The 12,132-nt window shown below is 36.0% G+C and overlaps 1 protein-coding gene across 8 annotated transcripts in view; it reads right to left on the reverse strand.

The window, feature by feature from the left end:
* Positions 1–12,132, reverse strand: part of LOC124395491 (voltage-dependent calcium channel subunit alpha-2/delta-1) — a 111,654-nt gene that overhangs the window by 15,075 nt on the left and 84,447 nt on the right. For 4 of the 8 annotated variants that reach the window (XM_046864012.1, XM_046864016.1, XM_046864009.1 and 1 more), the window contains 9 exons: positions 10,715–10,786; positions 10,029–10,103; positions 9,870–9,931; positions 8,523–8,596; positions 4,735–4,743; positions 4,335–4,395; positions 3,500–3,597; positions 2,142–2,223; positions 594–656 (listed from right to left, as the gene is read on the reverse strand). In XM_046864012.1, the coding sequence (XP_046719968.1) occupies positions 594–656; positions 2,142–2,223; positions 3,500–3,597; positions 4,335–4,395; positions 4,735–4,743; positions 8,523–8,596; positions 9,870–9,931; positions 10,029–10,103; positions 10,715–10,786 (596 nt within the window). The remainder of the gene's footprint in view (positions 1–593; positions 657–2,141; positions 2,224–3,499; positions 3,598–4,334; positions 4,396–4,734; positions 4,744–8,522; positions 8,597–9,869; positions 9,932–10,028; positions 10,104–10,714; positions 10,787–12,132) is intronic. The other 4 variants (XM_046864015.1, XM_046864011.1, XM_046864010.1 and 1 more) reach the window with 2 other exon arrangements.

Raw genomic sequence — 12,132 nt, forward strand, 5'->3', positions numbered from 1 at the left:
AAAACAAACACATTATATATAAACATACAGTATGTGAATTGGAGTACAGTTGAAATGACTGTACATGTTGAGCTGTGATAGAAAATGATTCACCATCTTCTAACCAATGAGAATTGCAAATTTGATAGCTGTGTGAAATAAGAATAATTAAATACATAAAGTACATAAATACTTTTTACTTCATTTCGCTGTTTGTGACTATTTATGCCTGACCCTCTGAACAATTTGCACACAGACTATCCTGCTGTTTCAAACTAGAATAAAACTGCTTTATGAACTCATGAGTCTCAGTCTCACACTTTTATAGAGTACAGTTAATGACAGAAAGAAAGAGAAAGAAAGGGGGAAAGAGAGGACAAAGTGAGTCTGAGTACATAAACTACTTTCTGTGATTTAAAACAGCAGGACAGGCCCATCACAAGTCTTCAGTGTTCCCGCTGAGAATCACATGCTTCCAGAAATTCTCTCCCACATCCTGCGTCTTTTGTAAAAAGCACCTAATACCTCTCACATATGGATGAGAAATGTACGATCAGAACACAGACACATTTTCAACATACTCGACTACGATGAAATAAAATGCTGTTTCTTACCTTTTAGGGTAAACCCGTGTAATGCCCCCATCTGTAGCCACAAACCTGGCTAACACACCTTCTCTGTAACACAACAAATAATAATTATAACATGTTTAATTTAACAATTAAGTTGCAAGTCACAATTGAACCACACATGATGTCTGATGGTCTGTTTTGAGTCAGTTTAAAAGGGTTTAACAAGCACTGAGCAACTCAGTGTAAATGAACAACAAAATAAATGAAATGACAAGCAACAAGACCCAATGCTCACATTGACACATACTGCTCTATCAACTTATTTATTTCATTTTGCTTAAGAAGGATCCAGTATATTTTCACAGCCTGGAATTAACTCTGATTTTCATCATTTAATTAGGACATTAACATTTGTTAGTTGCATAAGTTTTCACCTCTTGGTCAACGCTTTTTAGAAATGTTTGGCTGAATCTTAATTTGAAAATCTTTTGAGAATTTTTCTATCAGCTTTATGTATCTGGATCCTGATATCTTTCCACATTTCTCTTGGCATTATTGCTTGATTTATGTCAGATTATATGAATAATATCAAACAGCACGCATTTTTGGGATTTTGCTCTGGGCTTTCACTGTGCCAATTTAATGCCGTTGCAGGGTTCTTGTTTTTAAACCACCCCAGTGTAGATTTTGCAGTATACTTAGGGTCACTGTCTTATTGACAGCTGAACCCCAGCTCTATTCTGCAACCCTTCCAATTTAACTGCTGAGAAACAGCAACATGCCTGTATATCCAAAACATAATGCTACTACCACCATGCTTTACAGTGTTCTCAGGTTGATCATCTGTGTTGGGTTTCTCTTAAAAAAAAAAACATTTTCAATTTTGGTGTCATCCTTATAAAGAATTTCTATGCCTCCAATTGAGATTTTATGTATTTATATTTTCCAGTAATGGCTTGATTTCCCTACATCTCCATAATACACAGCTTTTTCAAATGTCAAGGACAGGACTGTCCTGTTTACAGCATTTCCCACTAAAGTTACAGCTGGCCCCTTGGTTGCCTCTCTGACTAATGCCTTCTTTACATGGTGAACTGCATCCTGCCTTTTATCACAGTGGATTTGAAAGATGTTCAGAGTTTGAGAAGTTTGTTATAACCAAAGCCTGCTTTTTCAGAACGTTGTCCCGAACTCCTTGACAACACCTGTTTTATTAAGTGAGGTGAATGTATTGTAACCAATAACATGACTGCATCAGAACTGTTCAAGAGCTTGACAGCAACAGAGCTAAATTTCTTTTTTTTTTTATCTGAAAAAATAATTTAGCAATTTTATAAACTACTGTATTTCAATTACATTCTCACCCCATCATAACTTCAATATAATAGGCTACTTTAAGTAAAGTTTGCTATAAAATAGGACTATTCAACACACTGATTCAAATTTACTTAAGTTCCAAATGTCTTCAAATGTAAATTTATGACAGTTATACAACTCCATTTGTCTAAACTTAAAAGTCTGGAGTGAATTTAAGGTTAAAGTTCACCATAATATTTTTTTTTTATAATGACATATATTATGTAGACTTACACACTCTGTTTTTTCCAGAGATTGACCAGTTCAGCTGTGAGACCAGCGTCCAGTAACAACCTGTTCAGCAAAGTCACATTACCTGAAAAATAGAAAAGCATTATGTACCGTATGTATCATTAATGTATCTATATTAACTTCTTTCTGCTGGTCAGGGTTGCCATGAATCTGCATTGTTTTCTGGGTGCAGTGCAGGAATAGAGCATGTATGGTCAGACACACACACACACACACATATACACAGACACACTCTCCTACTTCAAGAACATTTTATGCAACCAATCCACCTACTGGCATGTTTTAGGAAATGGGGAATAAGGTGACAATATGCCTGCTGTGCCAATATTCTCTCAAAGAACATGCAATTGTATATTTTCTATTCTTAAAGAATTTGATTATGTTCTGATTTACATTTACAGAATAAAAAAGCAAAGCAGATTTTTGGGATACAGACTAATATCATGCACATGCAATGTGTGAAAAAGTAGATGATGTGTGCAGAACAAATGTTGAACACTTCGTAACTTTATGAAAGCAAATAATGAATAGTCGAACGTGGCATGGCAATGATTGGAGCCGATTTGTTCTGGACAATGATCAATAATTGTCAAAGCACTCTACTGCTATGAAAATACTCAGCATGATGTTTATATTAAAATAAAATAAAAAAAAAAAAATTATATTTTTCGAAAAAAAAAAAAAACCTTAAAAGCTTTAAAAGCTAGTGTGTGTGTGTGAGTGTGTTAGTGTATGTATGAGATAGGATGAGATAAGCAGTGAATCATTAGAATCTGAGCAAGAGGGTAACAGAGACAGTAATGATGTTCCAGAACAGACTAATCAATCACAAAGGCTACTTTAAATCAAGTGCACTCCAGAGTCACCTTCACAGTGAGTGAATAAGACACAAAATGACATCACATGAGTGGGAAAGCACCTGAGCAAGCAAGTATAAGAAAAAGGACACTCGTCTCCAACAGCATGAGATCATTCATCGATTTACTTCCTTCAGGGTTGTAAATGTATCAGAGCTTTGATAATGATTTCAGAGAGAGCTCATGTAAAGGAAGACGTGATCTAAACACCAAGGTGAGTTTTGTTACATGGTTCAATTTCATCACTGTAATCCTTCATTACTTTTATGTAAATTATTTGTGTTTACAGTATGTCCCTGGAACACTTTAATTAATTATCTGGATTTGAAAAGCAAATCTGCTGCTGAAAAGCAAATCCTCCAACATGCTACTAACACCACCATGTTTCATTGTGTTGGGTTGAAATGATACTGATCTCAGGGTGACAAAGTTCGATTCGTTTCTATCATACAAATGTTTGTCAGGTGTCAAATGTGCACTTACACATTGGATCATTGGGTGTTCTCTTGTCGATGTATTGGTTGACATCCATGAGGAATTGAATGTTGTTCGTGGAGGGTTTCAGGTCCTGGCAATATTCTCTACAGAAAGTCATTGCAAGTTTATCCAACACAAAAGCAAAAAAAGTAATGCAATTAAAAAAATAGACGCTCACTGCCTAGATTAATCAGATATACAATATATGGACAAAAGTATTGGGTCACCTGACCTTTTCTGCTATATGTGGTTCTTTTTTAAACTGTCACCACTACTATAATAAACATTTTAGTTTATTTGAAAGCCCAAATCTGTTCCAGTATGGCAATGCACCTGTGCACAAAGTGAGCTCCTTAAAGCTATGGTTTGCATGGTTTGGAGAGAAAGATCTTGAGTAGCCTGCTATAAAGCAATGATCTCAACCCTACTGAACACCTTTTGGATGTATTATCAAAATGACTGCACCCCAGGCCTCTTCACCCTACATCCGTAACTGATATTACTTACACCCTTGTGGCTAATGAACACAAATCTCTACAAGCACAATCCAAAATCTAGTTGAACATCTTCCCAGAAGAGTGGAGGAACTTATAAGAGAAAATTGGAACTAAATGTGGAATGCGATGCTGAAAAAGCACATACAATACTTATAACTAGGTGTCCGCAAACTTTTGGCAATATAGTGTATATTGTTTGGTGCGGCTATATTAAATCTGGGCTGTGTGCTTAGAGGTAAAACCTAGGATAAACCCAACATTACATAAGCTTTGGGAGGTCTAAACTTGCAGTCAAGTCTCTGTGTTTTTGTGTATGAGAGAATGAGGATGGAGCAGAGACCTACCTGGGTGCTATAAACGTGTAGCCATAATCCTCAAACTTCTCCACCTGCATAGTATCTGAGACTGCAGAAAAAAAGGGATGGCAAGTCACAACCTCAAACCTCACTGCACTAATACACATCAACCGTCACACGCAAAAGCAATATCCACAAGATACATGCAGATAAACAGTAAAAAGTAACAAACTGGAATCCATCATTACAAGCCATTCATTTTCATTCAACATTATTAGTACTATCATTCGTAGTACTATAAAGACATAGAACGCTCTCACACATGCACATTCCTTATCATGCCATAAGGTGTATGTAATGAATAAGTGAGTCATGCAAACATGTGGAAAGATAAAAAGAAAAACTGAAACCAAAGAAGAGACAGACAAGAGGTAAGCGCTATACTTGCCCTTGTGCCCTACAGTGTAAATCCCACAGGTTACCCAGGAAAGAGAAAGATAGAGTTATGAACCAACCAGTACTGTGAACACAATATTTCAACAAGTCATTGCATATAAAACGTGCAGACTTGACACAGTTCCTCTAAAGCCAAACAACTGGCTTTCAAATAGAGACAGTGTAGAGTTCCAGCTGGAGGGTGATGAGCAAGTGTGTAATTCCTTCTTTCAACACGAATAGCAACAGAGACAATATGGCATAAAGACAACAACCAGAAATCTCCAGACAGCAAGAATGAGGAAATAAAAAATACCCTCATCCTGCACCAAAAAACTTCCCCTTATCCTGCACCATATCAAGGTTACGTTGAAGATAATAGATTACTCCAGAGGGTTTGCCACATCTGTAACGTGATTACAACTGGCAACATTTTATAAGAAAAATTAATTTTATTAAAATTCGTTGACTGATTATGGCTCACCAGTTACTAGGCACTTGGTTATTGAGAGAGGAATGGGGTTGCCAAGTCCCAGAGTTTTCAGCACTGACTGCTTTTCAATTGAGTTAGATTCTACAAAAATGTTTTGCGCTACTAAAAATTGACATTGTCCCAAAGCAGCTTTGTAAAAAAGTCTGAATGCAGAGCTGTCTTTAATGAAAAACTATATGAGAAGAAAAAACAACTTCAGAGAAACCAGGCGCAAATATATAAAATTTGCCAGAAAAATAAATAGTAAAGTAAAATACTGATACCAGAAATCTACTTAAGTACAGTAACAAAATAGTTGCACTTCGTTACTGCCCATCTCTGGGATTATTGTTAAAACAGCTTTGGTAAAACATTTTCTCAAGCCTGGTTAAAACTAAAAGTTAACTGTTAGGATGCAATGGCTGATACTGTTTCTTTCTTTTCTATAGCCACACATTTAAATTATTTGATAATGGAATTTAATGCCCATTTTTTTATTATAATCCTTTATAAGATTTTTGTAAATTAATGTTTTAACGGTAGTCTGTCAGAATCTGGAAATGTTTTTCATAGAGAGTCTGCCTCTAACTCTCTTTAAAGACCATTTGTTCGTGACCATATATCCTACTCTTTCATCACTGTACTATGCTTAATGGACCCAGGATTTAAAGAGACTTATGATCAGACGAGACATAATGACAAGACGCTGCACTCACTGCTTAATATTACAGGATTTACCTGAACCCGCATGCAATTAGACATGTTAATAGGACTTTTCTCAGCAGGGATATGTACTGTATGTGTATGTCTGTTTATGAACTCCTGCAGTGTGCAGTATGATATATAGAAACTACTATAGTGGCATTAGTTTTGCTACACTGTGTTTTCACTTCTTTTTTCTTTCTGCATTTGCCTACAAATAAAGCGACTAAGCAAACTTCACAGTAATACTAGAATACTACTGGGCATTACAATAGTAAGAGGAACAAAGCGACAATGCTCATGAGGAACAATGTTTGTGTTTCCAATGATTTCTGTTCACATGCTCTTCTCATCACTCTGCACAACTCTCCGGAGCCAAACATCTCTTGGCGGGCATGCCTAGGCTTCACTTTTTAACTTTCAACTCGGCTAAACGAGCCCCCTGGAGCTCACTGAGCATTCATTCAGGCTTTTAAACCATCCAGGAGATCTGTGGAGAACCACAAACGCTGAGAGGAAACACACAGAGACATGACCCCGTTCTACACCCTCTGAGCCATCTTCACCTGGGCCTTTACAACATCATAAATATGCGCTTGACTGACTTACAGCAAAGGATAGAAGGAAAGACAGGCAGAGTGACAGAGACACAAAGAGACAGACCTCATCCATGCACATCTGCAACACACTCTCGGATCATCAATCACATACAAAAACTTGCTGCCGAATGGCATGAGAAGTTTACATTTAAATCCAACTTGTACATGTTCAAAAGGTAAAGGCTGATCTATATCAGGTTTGTGCAAGAGACAAAAAAATTATGGCTCATTGGGGAACCTTCAGTGGTTCAGTCTCTGCTTAGACAAGGAGCTCTTCATAACTTAATTTGTAATAGATAGAAAGTTCTGAGGTCTGATGTCTAACTGCCTTTTGAACATTGAAATTAGGAGTGGAAACCAAACCCCTGCTGGCAATGAGCACACTTTATGACCAGTGTTCATTGAAGAAACAAATAATCAAGAGAAATGCAAAAATGCACATTGTACATAAAGTCAAATTGCCCATTTATCTTGTCCCTAAAAGTTGCCAGACTACACCACAAACAATCACATTTGGCAATGAGCTGATTTGGGATAGTCGAAGAGATCCACATGTGAGTTGCCAAATTTTTCCCAGATCTTAAATTAAATTTCTGTGTACGGATGTCATGTTTCCAGTATGTACATGCAGTCTGTACAGCATCCTCTGCATTCCTATGCAGATCTGGTGATTTGCTATTATTAAACTTTATAAATAACCTAAGTAGCTTCTAAGAGCATGGAAAGAGCCATAACACCTTTTGCCACGTGTCTAATCTGAATTTGTCAAATCCAAAAGTTTGGTATTTCAGCACCAGGTCGGACTGAGCATTTTCTCAGTAGAGCCACAAAGTCCATGTGCTCATGTATAATGCTGCTTTTCAGCAAGTACAGGAAGTATCTGTGGTGACTCTCTTTCTGATGGAGTTCTGCTCTCAAGCAGAGCAGTCGGCAAAAACAGCTTGTACCATCAGACAGCTGTTTCCCTCAACCTGAACTGAAGACAATGTCTCTGTTTTGCAAGAGTTCTTTTAGTCTGGTGAAACTACAGCCCCCATCAACAATCCTAGCATACTTAACAGGAGCCAGTACCACACATAATAATCTGTCTAAACCTGACAGGAAAGCAAAAAGAAGTGCAGACGTGGCAGCATTTTGTTGCTTCTTTCCAAAAGAAGGCCAAAGAGATATCATTTTGACTTGGAGAGTCAATTTTTAAAAAAGTATATATGTTCCGGATGAGGGGAAACTTCTGCATTATATCAGGAATTACATTTAATAACCTCAGCATAGATAAAGGAGGGCCTTGAGTGATCTCAAATTTGATATGTAATTAAACTTTAATGTCTCTTCTACATACAAGTCTAATTCCAAAATAAATACATTATTTATACCCAAGAGGTACTACTGACTTGTTGTCAGTTAACCTAAATGTTTCTCCAACAGACTTTTGTTGGCCCTTCACAACTTTTTTCAGACATGTTGCAGCTATAAAATTCAAAATGACCTTTTTTTTTTTTCTTAAAATTGTACATTTTAAAAGAAATTTTTTGTTTTGTTTTTTGCTTTATTGTGAATAGAATACGGATTTAAGATTTGCAAATATTAGCATTTTGTTTTTATTTACATTTTAGAACAGTGTCCCAGTTTTTAGAAACTGGGGTTGTACTGTGTCAAAAAAAAAAATGTCTTCTGTACTATACCTTTTCAGTCATAAATGGAGAGTTTAATCCCGATACATTTTAATTGAAAGTATCAAGTTGTTTCTTACCCAACCTTTTTCTAAAGTATCATTTAAATGCTATTATCTTTGAATGGAACTTTAAACGTCTATGAATACCTTCAAACATCACAAACTGTACGTTTAGTGACTTATGGCATTAACAAAATACTTTGAAAGCTTTAATCATACAGAGACAACATGAAAAGGTCTGGAGTGCATTTCTAATGCAAAAAAAGAACAATCACAGCTGAGATTGCCCATTTTATTATAATGCACAGCAGAGGAGTGACAGTCAAAAAACACTCCAAATTAGTACTGATACTCACACATGGCTTGCTCTATGTCCCCTAGGTTTGCTTGGATGTAGTGCATGTTGTACTCAGGCAAAACCAAGGCCAAACTATAGAACACACACGCACACACACACACACACACACACACACACACACACACACACACACACACACACACACACAAACAAACACACGAACAAACACACAGGTACACAGAATATATCAATAAATTAAAGGGAAATTCAGATTTTTTCTAATTTTGTGTATAGTTTGCTTGTTGTAAAGTGAACAGACACTGAGTGTTTGATATCCACCATTCTACTTACAGCAAATAGAGTTTCCAAGGTTTTATAAACCTTCATGTCTTGAAATGTCACCCACAGCATGTTATTGCAAAATGGTTACAAATATATTGTGGCTGCCTTAAAGCTATTTTATGATATAACATACAGATGTGTGTCTTGGCATAGATTCCACGAATCTCTAAAACTGGAGGGAGGGATGTACACCATTCCATTCCAAAGGATATACCCTCATAGTTTCCTACTTTGTTGTTTTGGAAAAAGACTCTATGTAAAACCCTACTACAATTTGCTTCCCTGTCGGAAACAGTCGTGAGTAGGACCTCTTTTGAAAAACAAGGAACCCTTTAAAGAATTGCTGAGGAATTTGTTTTGTATCCATAGCCAATAAAATATATTTATCTGGGTTTATAATATTAGAGGATTTGCATAATATTGAATTTTGATGCGTTGCCTTATTTACTGTGGTAAAAGTAGAAAAGCGGGTTGGCTAATTAGCAGATTGATTCATATTTTTTTTATATATTTTTTTTATTTAATTATCCTATAATTTTATAGTTCAGTCCCTGATTGGAAGGAAAACCCATTTCTGGCAAAAAACTATTTATTGCTATTTTAATGTGACTAACATTTCTCACAATGTGGTAGCTTGGTGGTTAAGGCTTGGAACTTTGGCTCCTAAGGTCGTAAGTTCAAATCCCAGCCATACCAAGCTGCTACTCCTGGGCCCCTGAGCAAGGCCCTTAACCCCATAGCTGCTCAGTTGTATGAATGAGATAAATGTAAGTAACTATGGATAAGGGCATCTGCCAAATGCCATAAATGTAAAATAAATGTTGCTTTCCTAAAGTTTCCAAGATGATTGTACTTTGTCCCACAATGCAATGATTAAAAAAAAGTTGTCTGATGTTGACTCAAACACTCGTCCATTCTTTGTGTTTGCTTCTGAACAAGCAAATTACGCTGTAAAATGTTGAAAAATCTGTGGAATTGCCCTTTAAGCTAACAAATCAATGTTGATGTCAAGACAAATGGGCTTAACAAGCAAGAATGCACCAGATGTATAAGGTCTACATACCTGTAGTCTGTGCCATTGACTGGCACCCATGTGTAAGTTCTCACTCCTCGATCAATGTACCTCTGACAGCAGAAAAAAGAAAAAAAGACGGAAAAACAGAAATGAACTGCACAGAGGAAAGAAAACAAATCACGTATTTCAGGATGAATGTTTACCTACCTCATCCTGAGATTTCACCAGGGTTTCGATCTTCTTCTGCTCACCAGGGACCCTGTCGATCATCTTTGTTCGTATCTAAACGAGAATAAACAAGTAATCATTTGATTCATCATTTAATAGAAAAAGTAATTTATATCCAGACATGTCCTTTCCTATCTCTAAAAGCATTCCACATCTGAAGTGCACTTTACCAGTCCAGCATGTTCTGTAGGGTTGTCTTAGGGTTGTCTCAAGCTTAAGTAATGTATTATAAAACATGTTGAGATCCATGTTTTTCATTTCTCAATTGGGGGAAGGATGGATTTGTTCCAGAACACTTGGGCACATTAGATGTGCCCAAGCAACAAACTTTCAAAGCCCTAACAGCCTGTTGTTACACTGTACTGTGTATCTAAACACAGAAGGACACCCACCTACCACATGGCACCCACATCAAAACAGCTGAAGAGTCGAATGCAGTGGTACACTGTAAAATGTATTATAAGTATTTCATTTTAAATGCCACATCTGCCACTCTGCAAAGCTCTTGCATATAGGGTTGTGGATTATCTGTATACAGTGAATTGCTATTTTATTCATCCGGAAAATCACCAATTAATCCTAAATCTGTCACACACTCTCACTGGGAAGCTGTAAAATCACTATGGATTTTTTAAGTGTTTCTGTTTGCATGTGTGTTTCTTTACCTCGACTTTAATATCATTTTCTAACTCAGCATCCAGGAAGTCCAGAGTGACCGGCTCCTGAAATTTGGGATTCTAACAAAAAATGACAATAAGGTTACTGACACATCTACAACACTGAGCAACAAAGTAGAACCTAAAACAACTATATAATGCAATTAAAGACCATGAGCTTTTCACAGATCTTAGACAGCCATTCTGTTTCAGATTCAAGTATATGTGCAAGTTACTTTCTTGCTTAGAACTTAATCTGCAACCTTTGCGTTTTACAAAACAGGAAAATATGTATTCAGCTTTTTGTTTTATAACATTAAAAATGTCATACTTTTATGCACCATAAAACTAATAGAGGCCCAGGCACTACCTCTGGGTTTAATCCCCTGCGGAGTTGAATGTTATCTTACGCGTTTACAGAATGATAGAATGAGCTAAAAGATTCATTATTAAACAAGCTGCATTTGTGAAAAATATACATTATGCATATTCAGTCATAAATGTGTCCTCAGAGGACCAAACAATCTCTCTTCTAGTCAGTGCTAGATTAAAAGTCTCTAAATTTTCAGACATTGGACCGAATAAAGTGCATAATGTGTATTTAATTACTTGTGAAAGTCATAATGAAGTGAGAACTCGGAAACGTCTGAGAAAAAACTGTTAGATTCTTACTTCATGCAGACAATAGATCAAGCATGCAAATGGGAAAAGTTAAGGATGTGGAAGATAAAAAGAAAGGGCCATGAGAAAAAAGGAAAGAAGGAAATGTAAGAACAATTTGAAAACATTGTGTATTATGTGCATTTTAATTTTATTTTTTTTAATTTACATTTTTGTTTTGTAAACAGCTTGTGTTAACAACAAACGCATTTAAAAGCATTTCAAGATCTGCTCTCTCAGCCTTTTACTGTATACTTGTTTTTTGATGTTCTATTTTGCACAAATGTTTTTTTATTCCTAGTTAACAAAAGATTTGATCAAAATTATGACATAATATTAAAAAATAATAATATTCATTACAGTAAAAACAGTAAAAAAATGTATTCCATTTTCCAACAGTGACTTTTTATAGGATTATTATGATAGAGGTTTTCATTTCTGTACACCCTTTCATTTAGTATTTACATTGTATAATGTTATAAACAATTTTTTGATGCATATCACTATGTCACTGTCTTTATTTGGACCTCAAACTGCTGTGGCCTTAATCAAATAAAAGGCCTGTTGTCATCATTTAATATCAAACAACTTTGATTTCTTATTACACATGACAACAGCTATAAAAACATGAAATGGGAAGTAAGCTGTAGACTAATCACATCAACTCATTGGACTGTGTCTACTGTGGTTATCAAATTAAGGAACAATTAGAAAATGTAAAAGAACAAATAGAGCATGAAATAAAGCAACCTGCAAAGGGAAAACAT

Source organism: Silurus meridionalis, chromosome 13, assembly GCF_014805685.1.
Source record: "Silurus meridionalis isolate SWU-2019-XX chromosome 13, ASM1480568v1, whole genome shotgun sequence".
Taxonomy (NCBI): domain Eukaryota; kingdom Metazoa; phylum Chordata; class Actinopteri; order Siluriformes; family Siluridae; genus Silurus; species Silurus meridionalis.